Here is a 17253-nt window from a genome sequence, read left to right as displayed (position 1 = left end):
ACCTTGCACTGCCCCTTCCTCCTGAGGCCCAACCCCTGTGCTGCCCTTTCTTCCCAAGGCCCCACCCCTGCTTCCCTCTGAGGCTCTGCTCCCAAGCCATTTCTTCCTCCGAGGCTCCGCCTTCTGCTCGCTCCTCTCCACCCCTCTCCTCTTGTCGCTCACCCTTATAGCCAGTAAATGATCTGGTGGTCACTTTTAAAAGTGATGAGACCCTAGCCCCCTGGCCCGCCCTGTTCCAGCACCCCTGACTCCACCCACCTTCCATGAGCAAAGAGGGTGCAAGAAAAACTTCCCAATACCTTCCCTTCCCGGCTATAAAGGAACCCATATCACCAGCTAATACCTCCCGGTCTGTAAACAATTACCCATCCCCCCACTTGGAGTGAAGGGCAGGAAGCTGGCAGAGAGAAGTGAGAAAGGAAGTCAGTGGAGTGTGGCTGGGGAGTGGCATGCAGGTAGGAGTGTGTTTCTATGTCTATCTGACTGAGGAGGAAGAACAAAGAGAAAGAGAGGGCTGGGGAGAAGAAGGCACAGGAGAGAGTGAAGAGGAATGGGAAGGTGGCCAGAAGAAAGAAAGAAATATGACAGGGATGAGAGAAGAAAAAGAAATTGCAAGGAACTGAGGGGATGGCGGCAAGACAACAACGAAGAAGGGAGGGACTTATGGGAATGTCAGGGATGGTGCAATATGGCCCTGAATAGACCTCAGGATTTTCCCCTTAAAAATGGTAAGTGGTGTATATTTGATATTGTGAGAATTATAGAGTCAGAGAGTTTAAGGCCAGAAGGGACCACTAGATCATTTAACCCTGTGTATCACAAGCCACCAAACCATCCAGCACCCACACACTAAACCAAGGTATTATAGCCCTCAGGAGATTAAATTATTGTGTGTTACAGGCAGAGAACAGGAGGGACTGAGGTGCACCAGTGTCCAAGGCCCCTGCAGTGGCAGGGAACTCATTAAGTGAGATGATCCTGGCAAGTGACCCAAATCCCATGCAGAGGAAGGCAAAAACGGTCACGGCAAATCTGAAGGGAAAATTCCTTCCCAACTCCACATATGGCCATCAGTTAGACCCTGAGCATGTGAGCAAGATCCATCCAGCCAAACACCTGAGAAAAAGAATGGTCAGTGCCACCGTAGCGCATTGGTCGTTTCCGATCCCTTCCTGACCAGCTAAAACCCTGAAGCATGAGATGTTTAGGAACATTAGACAAAAACCAGAAGGGACCCTCAGCGCTGCTCAGCCCTTTCCTCACCTTCACAAGCAATCCCATCACACATTCCTACTCATAAATTTGTCCAGCACTCTCTTAAAAGTAATGAAGTTGTTTGCTCCCACAATGCCAATTGGGAGGCTGTTCCAGAACCTCATGGCTCTGATGGCTAGAAAATGTATTCTAATTTCCAGCCAGAAGTGTGTAATTATCTAACAAAATTCAGACAGTAACAAGGTATGTGGAGAATGTAATGTTTAAAGGTTGTTCTAGTGGATCTTTCTGGATTATACACTTAAGCAGAAGAAGAGAAAGGGCTTCACTGTGGTTTAAAAGAAACTCCACAATTTCTGTATTTTTCCTTGCAAGGCTCACAGCATGCAATCACTACATCATACAGACTTATAACACCCAAAGAGATGACTTTGTTTCTGAAGAATGTGCTCTGGAATGGACTCTGGTCAGGCCTCATGTGGACTGAACTTTTATGCTAATTGCTCACATGGACTGAACTGTGCTCCTGAAAGCCTGGCTTCCCTTGATTCCTTGTTTTCAAATGCATATTAGTCTTTGTAATGTACAACGATGACTAAATGTGTGAGTGTGTGCATGTAATAAGTGACATTTCATAATTAGTAACAATTTTCATTTTATTGTTTAGGAATGGGCTACTTTAGCTACTCAAAGTTAATTTCTATTTAAGATTAAATTAAAACCTGTGATGGAAGCCATTATCAGGCCATGTGCATTGACCTGGCTTGAAAGGCATTTGGATATTGGAATGTCATTCTTTCAGAGGGAGGTTCAACTATGAATGCTTGCCCCCCCTTTTAGTATGAAGCCAGCTGTTAATGTAACTTTTATTCCTTAGGAAGTTTTAATTGCCCTTGATCCTAACCAGAAAGTGTTCAGTACAGCAAGACTGATCCATAAGAACAGAAGAGGCATCTTATTTATTTGAATGCTGTCAAGTCACAAAAGACAATATTTTTTCAGATGTTTTGTGAATTGAAATTGAGTTCAATAAAGTATCGACTGACAGTACTTGAGGAGTGAAGTTCTTTATTTATGCACAGAAAAACCATCACATAAGTTGCACCAGTTGAAGCAAGATTCCTTAAATTGGGAAAGTGCTTCAACACTAGCACTAGGTGAATTTCCTTGACTATCTATTCATGTTTGTAAGTGAATTTGCCTTGGTCACGCTTTTGTGCACAGTTTCTATTAACATTTTAGTGACTCTATTTTACTGGCAAAATTGTTGTGAAGAAAAAACTTTCAAATTTGCATGTGCCAGTGTTTGGGGAAAACAAATGTTAAATGCACCCTGGATGTGCCTGTGCATTCTTTAAATTGAGGGTATAGAAACAATAACACAGCTTATTTTAGCAATCACATTGAAATAATACAGCTCAAATATGAAATATTTGCAATCATTCCACACCATAAAAATGCAGAAAGATTTGTTCAATAAGTATGAATAAAAATAAACTGAAGGTGCTCAAGCTCTCATATATTACTTGAGCTGAAAAAGAATCTAAATGTATTTAATGAATTATTCAGTGTAAATCAGTCCCTCAGGTCTGCTCACTTCTCAAGCACTAAGATACCACAGAGATGGGTGCAGTATGAATGACGAGCACAAGAGAAAAAACATTGAACAGGTGGAACCATCCTCCGGGCTGAGAGAGTATCTCAGCATACCTGGCTGTCCAGTCCTGTCCTCTCTGCTGAGACTGCCAACAATGGTGCTGTAGCGAGGAGGCATGGCCTCCCTCAGACACAGATGCGGAGGGAATGCCGCAAGCCACCTGATGGGTGGAGCCAGGAAGGCCACGCACCACACACCGGAAGCAGAGGGACAGAACAGGAAGGGTAAGTATAAAAGGCTGGCCGAGCAGCTCATTGAGGAGGGAGCTGCCGAAGGAGACAGATGCTTCTTCCCTGCTGCTGGAGAGGGGCGCCAAGGAGAAGCGTTGCTGCCCCAGAGACCAGCCTGAGCTTCCAGAGAGCCCTGTCACTCCAGAACCTGAGGAAGTGCTGTTGCTATCCTTGGCAGTGTATTCCGGGGAGACTGAGGATGACCCCTGGACACAGGTACACCCAAGGGGAAGAATAGGAAGCAGCCCAGGGAAACCAAGCAATAGTCTGGTCGAGAGCTGGCCTGATACAGGCTCAGCGTGTTGCGGGCGGATCCCCACTAACCCAGTGGTGGATCATTCTGCCAGTGTTAGGGTCTTGGGCTGGAACGCGGTGGACTTGAGCGGGCCCATGTCCCCCCTGCCATCCCATCCTCAGGGAGGCAGTACTCCCCTTCCTCAGGCCTCCCAACCTGAGCCCCATAGACTCTGAGTGGCGCTCACCACTACCTGGGCCCCAATTTAGCCCTCTGCTTTTAAACGCTGAATCTATTTTTGTTATGCAGATTAGTTTGGCAAGAGTGAGCAATTTTTCTGCAAATTCAACAGAAAATCTAAATTGACAGTATTTTGAAATCTATTTAGCTGACAGAATTTCTCATGTATATTTTGGCTTGTGATACAATTCTGCTGTACTTGATATTTGTAAACAAAAACAAAACTGACATAAAGGATTTTTTTTTAAAGGCAGCAGCTCAAGCAACCGTGTCATAATCAGAAATCACAACTCTCGGAACTGTTTCCTTCAACCTGAGACTCCAAGTGAGGAGTGCAGGAAAAGTCACGCTTTTAAGCAAGAGATCTAAGCAGGAAAGTGCATTTCCACAACTTTGTGCCCGCAAACAGCATACCAAACTATGCATCAGTATTGAAGGATGGTCATTGGAACTACATCGGTATTATTGCACACTCTCTGTATGTTGCTCGATGATTGTTAAATTGAAAAGGCCAGAGAAAAGTTCAAAAAGAAAACTTCAGAAAAAAAAATTAAGCCTAAATACAGTAATGTACTTACAGGCTTAAAGTCTTCTCAGGAAACTTGTCCTGGTGAGGTAGCATATTCTGAAATGTATCAGACATGCCAAAACATCAGGAAAAGCTAAAAACAGAACAAAGGCTCATTATTCTGAAATAAACAAGAAACTTTATAAGTGTTAAACAAGCAAGTACTCTAAGCACTGCTGGTATCATGTTTCCTTACAAAAAGCAAGAATTTTCTAAGAACAATGCAGAACCCAAAGGTGTAGCATTAAATATACTTACTACAACCCCATTCTTAGTGGTAGTCTCCCGGTATGTGAAGTTGCACACTGCCCAAGCCAGGTAATATGTGGACATGAGAGGGGTCTGCGAAAAGTGATCCGTAACCCATCCGTCTTCTTCAAAAACAGAAGTTTCCACTGGCATATTGGACAAAGATAAATAGGTTGCTTGATGCTTGATGCTGATTTTGAAAGTGGCCTTGTAGATGGGCTCATCAAAGCAAGGAAAGGCTTTTCTGGCATGAGTAGGAGAAAACTGTGTAACACCAAGGAACCTGGAACACAAACAAAAAGAAAAAAAAAGACATTACTGATTATGTGCAGTGCTTGAGTCATGGACATACTACATGATATTGCTAGAATATGGTAGTTTACCAAAATAAACACAACTAAACTCTTAGAAGCAGCAAAGCACAAGCCACGTACTACATACTTCTCATCCTAATAGTTCTGCTTTGATGTAGTTGTTCTTGGCATAAATTCTCTCCACGTGTACTATAATGCAATCCATGTAATATAATGAGACACAAATTTGCTAGAAACAACTTTACAGACATCACACTGATATTCAATAAAATACTCTCCCTTCTATTTTTACTTTGTGTTCTGCCTCCACAGTTTTGTTCAGCAATATATGAAAAAGGTAACCACTATTGGTGTGCAATGTAAAACAAATAAGCAGAGTCTTCAGTTAAATCTAGGATTTAATGACCTTCAGGGATCTCACTGTGGTTTCAAATACTGATAAGAAAACTCTGCCTTTCTTTGGGCATAATAATATATCTTCACTTAGCAGACCCCAGAGGATCATTATTTTCCACTGCTGATTATTTGTGTATTAATTGCATGTAGCTCTTTGAATCACACAACAATCTATTAGTGTTGTAACTACAAAAGTCCAATCAGACGCATTCTGTTTATAGAAGAACAGGAGGACTTGTGGCACCTTAGAGACTAACAAATTTATTAGAGCATAAGCTTTCGTGGACTATAGCCCACTTCTTCGGATGCATATCTGTTTATGTGGGCTTTGCAAGTTTACATACCTAAGCAAGCAATTCAGCCTCTACAAGTAAGGATGCTTTTCAGTCTTTTCCCAATAAATTTCATGAAAGAAAAACAATCAACTTAAGAGGCGACAAAGAAATATCTCTTAGAAATATCTTAAAGAAAAAAAGGCATTTGAAATATGCTGTACAGAAAAAGAGACCTATACATTTTAATAATGCCATACATACAAGTGTCTTTTCTTTGAAACTGTATAGACTTAGATCCCAATCCTGCAAAGGGACACTTGTGCGGAGACCCTTACACCTACATTCAGGGAAAAATCCACCTATGTTAGTCTCTTTGAAGGAACAGAACCTACGTTTACATTTTCAGGGTATCCTTTATATTTTACATGTATGGATTATGAGTGGGATGGCAGTATGGTGTCATGGCATGTCAAATAGTAATATGAATATTGATTGGTTATGTGATTGTAAAGACAGGACATATGTGGCTAGTTTGAATGCTAACGATTGCTTAACTAGTCATTTTCCGGATTTTTAATGAATGTGTTGATGGGAAATGCCCTTGAGAAACCTTAACTATAAGGTAAGAGTTTTTTGTGAGTGGATATCTATTTGATCCAATAAAGACAGTGGAAAGCCCTTGTAATCTTTTCAACTTAAAATAGAGTACTATTCTGCAACATGATTTTCTGTAATTCTGATGGAGCAAAAATAAGATAAGTACTTTACACACTTTAATTTTTAGTATTTACTGACTGAGCTTTTTGACTTTTTGGCTTAGAGCATTTATAAGAGTAACACAGAATTAAGTTACTGGCAGTTTTATGACACTTTTTTCTTACCATAATAGTATTAAGCCTAATATGTGACTTTTCAAATAAACAAATATGCAGTCATGTAAAATATGATGTTTCACAATGAGATTATGACCGATTTTCATAACAGCTAATCTTGTAAAAGGTTGGCACCTCTTATGTCAGTCAGACTTTTGTTATCAGTCTTTCATCCAAAAATCAAAGTCTTATTTGGTTAAAAATTACTGAATATTTTGGAAGGAGTACACTGTATTGTGGCTTTCTAGTCTCATTATTAATGAGGGGTTAGTAAATCCAAATATTGGGTCAAGGGTTGCTCTCAGTTACACCAATAATAACTCAGATAAACTCTATTGACTTCAGTTGCATTACTCTGGATTTACATCATCTTAACAGAGCAGAATTTGTCCAATAAAGAAATTTACTTTGCCTCATTTAGTCCACTTGCTTAAAATGGGCCTGATTCTGAATTCTTTTAACACCTAAAATACCCAAGAAATTCAACAGGAATTTTGAGTTAACATGGAAGGCAGGACTTGAGCTCGTTGTTAGTAAAGCTAGGACTAATGAACTTTCTTCTCTAATTAACAATTTTAATGAGCTCAGACCCACAGGTAAATGCATGCTCAGGGAATTCTACACTCATTCTGACAATGTCTAAATGAGGAAACACTGTTTCAACAGACTAGCATCTAAAGAATGTTAAGAGAGCATCAATGAAATCTTTAAGGGAATGGAAAATCTCTTAGTCTGATAAAAACTACTGATGAATTCTGCATCGTGTTTTTTTTAAATAGCAAGATGTGCATTACTGTATATTTCATTACATTCAATACAATATTGTAAATATGCCAAACTTTACCAATAATAATAAAACAATACATGCACTTAAAAGGTGCCCATCACCACGGTATCTGGACTCCTATGTTATACTAGAAAAAAAACAGTTGAAATTTCTCTGATTCCTGAAGATTAAACTGAGTATGTATATAAGACAATGTATACATTTTCTCCTAAAGAACAAAGAAATGAGATAAAGATGCAGAATTTCTCTAGCGTACAGAGATCATAGAATAGCTCGGATGTTTTGCCACCTCTCTCTCTACATACCGTCCTTGGGCACTGCCATTTTTATCTTATAATTCCCAGAAATATCACCATCAAAAGTTATACTTCCAGGAATGAAAGCCTCACAGCTTGTCTATTCAGCATCCCCATGACAGTAATTTGCAGGTATTTTAATTCCATCTCATCTATTAAAGAAAGACATGCGTTTCCTCAACAACTCGTCTATTTTGACATCTTGGTTGCTATAAGAAAGAGGAATCAATGTGTTTGTTTTGTCTGAAAATGGTAAGGAATTGATTTCATTTCATTTATGCAGAAGTTAAATAATCATCTCAGTTATTATAACATGCTGCAGAAACTATGCATTAATGTTTGTTGGATACTGCCAATAAATTACAGTGCATGACTGAAATGATGATACAAAATATTTTGTATCATTTCACTTTCATTTTAGCATTTTATTAAAGTTACAATAACTTCAGTGAGAAAGTTAACATTTTCATAGTACTGCCAACATTTCTGACTGATTTACGGCTTTCATCTATGGAGTCAAAAAGTAAGTGTACTGACTTCCTCCTCTATCTAAGGGGCGGGTGGGGGGTGGAACAGTAAAACCATCTACGAAAGCCTTGTTGTGCTTGTGTAGTCGCACAGTTAACCAGAGCTATTCCCCTCACATACGTGAGTGAAAAATTATGTCTCCAGTCCTTTTACAGCAACCACTACTCCAATGATGTTGCTATACTTTTCAATCAAATATAAGAATGTCAAAAAGTTAAAGCAAAGGTCTAGTGGAACATCAAGATCCCACATAACTTAAGAGAAGCTATGTTATCATATGCTATAGTAGAAATTGGTCTAACTTTCAGACTTATGAAACATCTATATATTAATCAAAATGCAAATTACTACTTTGCAGGAAAACATTTTGAACAATGACATCCTATTGTTTAGAGTGTGTATTTTATATATATTAAGTCATTAAGTCTTTGTGACATTTCAAAAAGAAAAGCAGTACTTCTATTAAACACCTAAAACTATAACAAGTTTTGGTTACAGTTTTAAAATACATATTCTATTAAACCAAAACATAAATGAGCAGGATCCTAAATTGCTATAAATAACCATCATTTCATTGACTTCAGTGGCATCATACTTCTTTACACAAGCTGAGAATCTGGCCCAATATAATTGGGTCAATGAAATGTATTTACAGTAGAGAGTGATTCATGATCTGAATAATCACGTTATGAGAGTAGAGTACTATATATTATATAGTTTGACACACAATTATCTTACTTCTAACAAACATTCGACTGTAAATACTTGATCATACTTGGTGCAAAAGTATTATAACTGTGCTACAATTACTCTTTTGAAATATTATATTGTATATGTAAGTTTCCTTTAATTATTTTCAACAAAGCTAAAATGTTCAGAAGTGAGATAATTATGTGAACTTTGTCTTTTTCATTTATTTATGTAATAAAGTGAATTCCTTTTCAACATTTCATTTTGTTACAGAATCAAAGAGCTGAACAAACTAGAAGAACACTGATTATTTCAGCCACAGTCCTTAATCAGGTAAGAGGCAGCATCCTTTTCTACAACTGAGCTCTGCAAAAATGTCATTTTACTTTGGTTTGATGACAAATCACACAATTGTAACACTAACCCTCCCTGGGATTCTAACATCAGTCCATTTAAAATTATCAGCAAGAAAAGCATGCTTTAATAAGGGGGATGTTGACATAATTGAATTGGGGGGGTCTTTTTCTGTCTTCCTTACTTTTTTGGCCTACTATCCCTCATGTAAACTCTTTGCTCAGCATGCAATATCAAAGAAATTATTATGTTTAGAGAGAGAGAATCTGTAACTAGGATTTTCAATGGCAGACAGCTTAAAAATAAATAAATTCTGGGAGCCGGGTAACATAACTATCAGGAAGTCAGTGCCGCTTTCTTTATTACTTAGATTGTAAGATCTTTGGGGTAGGGACCCTCTTTTTCTTCTCTTTTTGCAGCGCCGAGCACAACCAGGTCCTAATTGATGACCAGGGCTACTAGGCACTACAGCAGTGAAATAAATAATAATAATCAAACATCTATTGCTGTGTGAAAACAGCAAATAAAGGACTGATTCCACTCTCAATAACACTGGTGGCCATATCTGTAGAGCCGTGTGCGGCTACAAAATTTGTATCTGCAGCCGAACCGCGATCCACAAACATGGTCCACAGATATAAATCGGATATTTGGTGATTTGCAGGGCTCTACATGTCTACATTACAGGGACTATACTGGCATAGCTACGGTGCCATAGCTATGCTGACATAACCCCTCAGTGTAGACACAGCCTATGCTGACAGATGTGATTTTTCCATTGCTGTAGGAACACTACCCTGAGTGATGGTAGCTAGGCTGATGGAAGCATTCTTCTGTGGACCTAGCTGCGTACCCTGAAGGTTAGGTCAACATAGCTACATCGCTCAGAGGAGTAGATTTTTCACACCCCTTACAGACTTAGCCATGTAAGCCAAACTTTTAAGCAGAGACTAGAACCACATATGCAGTAAGTCAGCTGAAGTGAATGGAGTAAAGTGACAGCTGAATCAGGCCCTAAAAAACTGCTTCAAGCTTTCTGAATAAAATGCAATCACATAGGTAACAACAGTACAAACTTAAGTCCTATTGTAATGCACAAAACGCTATTTTTAAAAAAATAGGTAAGGAGGCTCTGTTATATAAACATATTTTAGTTTGGTACAGAAAGAATTTATTAAACAGACCTATTTTCTACAGGTGAGTTTTCTATTATGTTTTATTTTCTGATGCAACTGAAAGATTATTCTTTCAACTTGTCCAATCCCTAGCTGCGCAAAGACACTTCTTATATGTTGGAAGTGATGCACAGTTGTTTTCATAATAAAGGAATAACTATATAAAGATGCATTTTAATCATCTATGCTATACCTAGAGTGTTTAGCTGTAAGCATACAGACTGAATGTTTCGTTCACCTTAAAACATGATTAAACTAACATGAAAATATTCCCATGTAAGTAGTTCACTCTTGTCAAGTAAGCACTATTGAGTAAGTAGCCTGCATTTTATTAGGATAAAACTGCTTTGGAAACCTGTCTGAATGATAAAACTTACATGCTCTCCCAGAATATACTATGATAGAGTAGGCTGGCTGAATCAGTGAAACTTCCCTTGGAAGCGTCTCAGTGATACCTTGATTTAGAAAAATCTAAAAAAAAAAAAAAGTCTCCCTTCTCTTGTTTTTGTGTTTTCTCTGTCATCCCTTTGCTGATTTTCCTAATTATTCCTTTCCTTAATTTTAAGATTAGAGCACCGATTATGAGTATCTTCAGCTCCCCTGGACATCACTGGGGAAGATAAGGTGAAAAAATGGTAACCCCTACTTCCACAGGAGCTGCAAACACTCAGCATCTCTCATCACCAGACCCTAGGAGTTGCGGAATAAATTATATGTAGAGGGACCATTCCCAAAAAAGGAGGGGAAGACCAGCTGTAACACAAAAATGCCTGAGCTTGCAGTCCTTACTCAGCCACAACTGCCAGTGGCTCAATGGGAATTTAGCCTGAGTAGGGTGCAGGACTGGCTCTCTGGAAATATAACCACCCTTACTTCCTAACAGAAGCATGCAAAGGTCTCTGGTATGCCAATTATTCACTTTCACTTCTCCTTACTGGCAATCAGCAAGCTACAAGTCACGGGGACCCTAGCATGAAAGTCAGGTATAGGATTAAAATGAATCCCTGCTCAGTGCTCTAGATAATGGTCACGTCAGAGCAGACCTTCTCTCTCAACTGCATCTCCTAATCAAAGCATCTAAAGGATAGAAATGTCAGTGGCAAGATCTACAGCATGAAAAGAACTGCATACACTTGAGAACGCGACTCAGACCTGTCTCGTACAAGGTCCTAGTGCCCAGCCGAGCTCCCTCTTCTTTAAGTGGGAAGTTAGTAACGATTTTTCTGTCACGTTTTGGTTATGTCTAACCTCAGGGATCCTGCCCCGGCCACTGACGGGCTTCTCGAGGACAACGGGGGATGGGGAGCTGACTGATGCATTTCACTCCCACGGCAGTGCTTGCAGAAGTTAACTGTAATTTGGCACTACCTTGAACATTTAACGTAACACTCCCGGCGCTTTCAAAGAGGAGTTCCTGACAAACTCCTTGCCCCACTAGCGGAGCTTTATTAAGGGTGTGGTCCCTAGAGACTTTTTATAGTCATGTCAATTCCTTGTTTAGAAATAGGAAACTGAGGCTAAATGTGGGGGTGACACCGGTAGCTGCCCGTCATGGGGTGTCCACTGTGGCTGCAGACTATGAGACTGGGGATAACAGGGTACCTATCACCTGGGGCGTTCATATTTAGGGGAGCCCTTTGCCCTCTTCCCACTATGGAAACATATGCCGGTGATGGGGTGGGTCACGTTTATGGGGGAGTAGCCGTACCTTCTCTCCCCGTGGAGCACATAGGAGCTGCGGAAGAAGCCCAGCAGCTCGTTCTCGATCAGGGCACTGTAGATGATCTTGAGGTTGTAACTTCTCTGCGCTTCCAGGCTGCGGTTGAGGACCACCACGAAGACTTGGTTCTGCGGGTAGAGGAAGAAGCTGGAGACGCGCACGGCGCCAGAGAGCTTGTCCTCGGCTACCTGGACTGCCTCGATGTGCACGCGGTGGGCGTGGAGCACGATGTAGCGGCTGGCGTTCAGGCACTCGATCTGCACGTTCACCTCCCCGCAGAAGGTGAAGTTCTCCATGAAGGCGCTGAGCATCAGGTTGTAGTGCAGGGGTCTCAGGTGCCGGGGCAGGCGCAACTGGGTCCAGGGCGGCGGCTGCCGCCGCCGCTGCCACTCCTCCTCCTCGCCCGGCGCCTCCTCCTGGCGGCCGGGAGGCTCCCCAGCGTCGTGGTTGAGCCGGGCAGCCCCCGGGAGGCTCCCGTTGCCGCTCGCCCGGGCCGGGCTGTCTGCGGCGGCCGCCGTGCTGCACTCCTCGAAGCGCACGCTGAGCAGCACCGCGATCATGGTCACCACCAGCAGCGCCAGGATGGAGATGGCGAAGCCCAGCACCAGACGCTTGTGCACCGTGATGTGCCGCTCCGTGGTGCGGGGTCTCACCCCCACCGCGTCCGCCCACTGGCCCGAGAGCCCCCTGCTGCCGTTCCGCAGGGCGGCGTCCTCCTCGATCATCATGGGGGTGAAGGACGCGCTCTTCTCCCGCTTCTCGTCCAGGGCCATCACAGCAGCGCCTCCCCCGGCTCCTCCCGCGGGGCCGCCGCCCCGCTGTGGGGCCACGCAGGCATGGGAGGCAGCGGGGAGCCGGGACTGTGGGGAGGAACTGCCCGCCGGCGCTGCTGCTCCTCCTCCGGCTGTCACTTTCCGAAGAGCCACATCACACCTCTGGGAGCAGCCCCGGCCGGGGAAAGGCTCCTCTCTGTCCCCAGGAGGGGAGGGGGAGCCCCTGCCGCGGGGCCGAGCGGGGCGGGCAGGCTCCGTATGGCTGGGCGCAGCAGAGCACAACTTGGGCTCCTCTTCGGGGCGCTGCTGGGCACTTCAGCACATGCTGCCGAGTGCGACTCTGCGCGCGGGGAGGGGAGAGGCGGGGGAGGCTCCCGCTCCCTCCCTCCGCCGCCGCTCGCGAGAAACTCCCCTCCCGCTCAGTGCCCGCAGCCGCCCGTCCGCCTCCTGCTGCCGCTGCTGGGCTGGCTGCCCGGCGCCATGCGTGCGCCCCGCACCGAGCTGCCACACGGGGTGGGGGGAGTGCCTGCCTGCCTGCCTGCCTCGCTCGGCGCTGGCTCCCGGGCACCTGCCGGCGGCCGAGGCTCCCCTGCTGGTTCAGCTCCGCCTTGCCCTCTTCGGCAGCCGCTGGAAGCGCCTGGAGGCTTTGGGACCGGACAGCGGCTCTGCCTCCCGCCCGCGACTGGCGCGGCGGTGAGTCTCAAGTGCGGGGCTCGCTCTGCAAAGTCGCCTTTCCTGCAGGTACAGCGCTTCCCCGCTTGGGTTGCATGAAGGCGGGGCGGGGGGGGGGAGATAAATGCACCCGCCTCACCCCACTGACAGCTGTTACTACGGCTGCTGTCGGAGACTGAGGGGGAGAAAAGTAAGAGGGGGGAGTGCGTGCCCTGGGGGTGGGGGAGAGCCCGGTTTAGCGAGCTTCCTCCGGGCTGGCGCACAAGACACCCACCGCTCCAGGGGAGGTCGCTGAGCTGTCTGCAAGAAGCGCCGTGAATCGCTTCAGTGGCAGAAGCCTCTCTACCATCCCCGGCCCCACTCCCCGCCCGTGACTCAGCCTGTGTTTAACTAGTTTCAATATATATATTTGCTGCTGGAGGGAGAGGGAGAGGGAGGCCTCCCGACTGATAAACACCCCCTGGCACAGGCAGATCTTCTGATGATGGGATGTGGCGTGTGTCAGGTTACAAATCCTCCCAGCCACAGGATTTGCTGGGATTGTATGTGCGCGAATATATTCCCCGCATAAATATGGAACACGCACCATGTATTTCATTTAGATCTACTTCATAAAGAGTTGCTGAGTGCAACTTTGAAGGGAAATAGTTGTATCATGCTAACCTAGGGGCTGAACCTAACAAACACTTAAGCAGGTGAGTAATTTTACTCAGGTAAGTATGCTTATTTAAACCAATAGGATTATGCTGCTGAGTAAAATTATTCACATGTATAAGTGCTGGATGGAACCCCTAGGGAACAAAAGACTGGAGTCAGAATGCCCTGATCCTCAAAGGTGATATTCAAGTGCCTAACTTAACATAAATAGCTTAGAGGGCCTAAATCCTCAGTTCAAGGAAAGTACTTAAGCGGGTGCTTACATCCATCCTTATTTGAGACAGCACCTAAGCACTTGCTGAAATTAAAACATGTTCTTAAACCCCGTTTTTACTTCAGTTGGACTTAAGCATGTGCTTAAATGCTATCCTGAATAGGGATGCTTTCCAAACTCAGGGGCTAAAATATTTCTAGGGATGGACTCCACCTGCAAAATTTAGGTGCAGATTTTGAACACACTGACTCTGCTCCTCCCCACCCCCAAAAGTATGTGTTATTTGGATCGGGCGGGTTAGTTCAGAACTTTATCAACATAGGACCTATCTCCAAAAGTCAGCTCCAGCTCTGGATTTGTATTCCAGACACCCCTTTTCTCTTCTTCACTCTGCATTGTTCCGGCAACTGTCTCTGCATTTCATAATCAAAGCTAGTTAGGACCCAATCCTGCAAAGAATTCCATGTGTTAAACTTTACACACTAAATTGACAGGTTTCAGAGTAGCAGCTATGTTAGTCTGTAACCACAAAAAGAACAGGAGTATTTGTGGCACCTTAGAAACTAACAAATTTTATTTGAGCATAAGCTTTCGTGGGCTACAGCCCACTTCATCAGATGCATAGAATGGAACATATAGTGTGGAGATATATATACACATACAGAGAACATGAAAAGGTGGGAGTTGTCATACCAACCCTAAAGTACATAAAGTTAAGGATGTGTATAAGTCTTCATGGGATCAGAGCTGTATTTTCTATCCTGCAATAACGGATGCAAAAAGTAACTTTTTAAAAATTACTTACACTTTTAAAAATATACAAGTAGGGCAAATCTTTTATACAGATGAGATGTCTGTGGAATGGGATATACTGGCCACTTTGCCTTCTGAAAGTGTGGCTGATCTGAACTTGTGCTAATCTACTACCTGCTTTAGAACTGCTGTTATATGGAATATAAATAGTTACCTGCTATCATTCAAGCCAATCAGAATTTAGAAATATAAAAAAATAAAGGCTCTGTCTGGAATGATCAAAGCCCTAGCTTTTATTTTACAATGCAGTGTTACATACTGCAATAGTACAAAATTGAATATAGAGTGAAATATGTACAAAAGTCACCTATGAATTGTGGTTCTCTGTTCTAGTAGATCTGTCCTGAGTAAAATCTCAGTCTTAACTACAGTTCCTCCATATTAATTGCACTATTATCCAGCCACCTGTTAGGCAGAAAAACAACAATCCTTTTAGTGGCTGTAAATAGGTTTCATTATATGTTGACGTTATAAGTTTGAGGCATATAGTGGAAAACTGTTGCCCTGTGATTTGAAAAAAAGAATTGACACTGGGATATAAAACCCAAAGCTGTAGGTTTAAAAATGTCAATTTATATGTTTCATTAAACCCTTTAAAATGGACACAAAAGAAGTGCCTGAGTGCTTTTAAGTGTTTTGTATGTGGGCTGTCAATAACAGGCAGCAGAGAGAAACACCATCTTCTGTACTATTTTTTTCCTGCCATGTTTTCTAAGTTTACATGTTTGTTCCCGTCAGCAGCTCAGGGAGACATTCAAGCAAAGTCTTGTTTTAAGGGTATAGTTAGTCTGAAATAGAACTGAATTTTTTTACTGTATCTTATAAGTTGCAACTTTTTTTTAATAAAATACTATTCATGCAACTGAGAGCAGGGAAGGAGCTAAAATTTTATTGGTGAACATTTTTGTGCAGGCTTCTCATAAAAATAGCATGTTTGGTGTCTTAGACAGTTGGACTGTGTTTGGAAATCAATTCAACTATACCAAATTTAGAGGGTAGTCTAAGGCAGTATAAGATGGCATAAGACATTCTAGCTATTTTAGCATGTAATTTGTATCTTCAGGTCTGAGATTTTCAAAATCAACTATGGAATTCAGTCACATAACTCAGGTTTGAAAATTTCAGGCCCCCTAAAACAGCGTGGGTTAATAGAAAAGGTGATGTGTAAAGGGTTAAGGACATGCCAGTAAGCAACTGTGGGTCTAATTCCTTCTAAGAAAGGCTATATTAGTGTAAATAACAGGCAGAGTACAGGAAGAAGGTTTAAGTAGAAAGAGCTTATACTCCTTTAGATTCACTTCTGATGTTGGTCCAGGAGCTCATGCAACACTCTAAGGGTCTTCAGTCTCCCCTCAGATCCTCACAAATCTAATATGTTGAATGGCATACGTTAAAGAGGTTCTGCTAGCAGCTTCTGTGATATGCAATTGAGGTGCCTGAATGATTCTGTCATTCTAAAACCATACATTACCAGGTTAGCCATTTTCCATGTTCATAACTGTGGATCAGACACAAGTATTTTTAGCCAAAGTCATAAATTGTTAATACCATCTGAAATTGGCAAATCTGTGACCAATTACAGCACCTTGATGTAGAATAACATATGAGTCTACATAGATACATAGCCTACAGAAAGCTCTCTATGCAAATATTTGGCAAAGTCTTTGAATGTTCTCTTATCCACAATGGTAAGTGTATGAATGTGTTTTATCGATAATGCCTCTGAAATTCACAGTCAGCTTGTCAGATGTCTCTGTGACATTGCTGCAAAAGATATCAGATCATGTCTCACTTCTGCAGCAAAATCCTAATAATGACTCTCAGTTGTTCAAAACTTCCCTTAGGCCATCAACATCTTGTATGCAATCACATTTATGAGCTATAGGATCAGATTTCAGTTACTTGTACAAAACAAGAGAACACATTGCACACCTTAACCAAATAAGTGTAGAGATGGTTCTCCCTAGACAACAAGTATGAGAAGAAACATGGATAAGCTTCAGATAATGCAGTTACCAATTCACTAGGTTATATTGTGTCCAGTGACTAGGGACCCCAATAAAGCTGGGGTATTTTTATGTTAAAATCAACACAAAATCAACACTGACACAAAATCAACACTCTGTATTCAAACTGGGGCTTTACAGTCTTAGCAGTAAGGCTCTGTAAATAAGCAACCTTACGGTATATCTTGCAGTTGGGTACAGTTTATTCATGGAACTGAACTTATCCAAACAGAGGATAAGTTCATTATAACTTTCAGAAGACATGTAGAACTTTTTCTACTTTGAGGCCTGAGCGATCAATGCTTCATTCACTTGCA

The 17253-nt window shown here is 42.5% G+C and overlaps 1 protein-coding gene and 1 long non-coding RNA gene across 4 annotated transcripts in view; one reads left to right on the top strand and one right to left on the bottom strand.

Moving 5' to 3' along the window:
* Window positions 1–12574, bottom strand: part of TRHDE (thyrotropin releasing hormone degrading enzyme) — a 310867-nt gene extending 298293 nt beyond the window's left edge. Inside the window, exons 1-2 of the mRNA XM_005305099.5 lie at window positions 11790–12574; window positions 4404–4677 (exon numbers count right to left, since the gene is read on the bottom strand). Of these exons, the coding sequence (XP_005305156.2) occupies window positions 4404–4677; window positions 11790–12574 (1059 nt within the window). The remainder of the gene's footprint in view (window positions 1–4403; window positions 4678–11789) is intronic.
* Window positions 12575–13175: 601 nt separating this feature from the next.
* The window catches only part of LOC135976618 (uncharacterized), a 56157-nt gene continuing 52079 nt past the window's right edge, over window positions 13176–17253 (top strand). For all 3 annotated transcript variants that reach the window (XR_010593918.1, XR_010593954.1, XR_010593914.1), the window contains exon 1: window positions 13176–13315. This is a non-coding gene — a long non-coding RNA (uncharacterized LOC135976618). The remainder of the gene's footprint in view (window positions 13316–17253) is intronic.

This window comes from Chrysemys picta, chromosome 1 (genome assembly GCF_011386835.1).
Source record: "Chrysemys picta bellii isolate R12L10 chromosome 1, ASM1138683v2, whole genome shotgun sequence".
Lineage (NCBI taxonomy): Eukaryota > Metazoa > Chordata > Testudines > Emydidae > Chrysemys > Chrysemys picta.
Note: the sequence above shows the minus strand (reverse complement) of the source record. Positions and strands in the feature narration are given on the sequence as shown.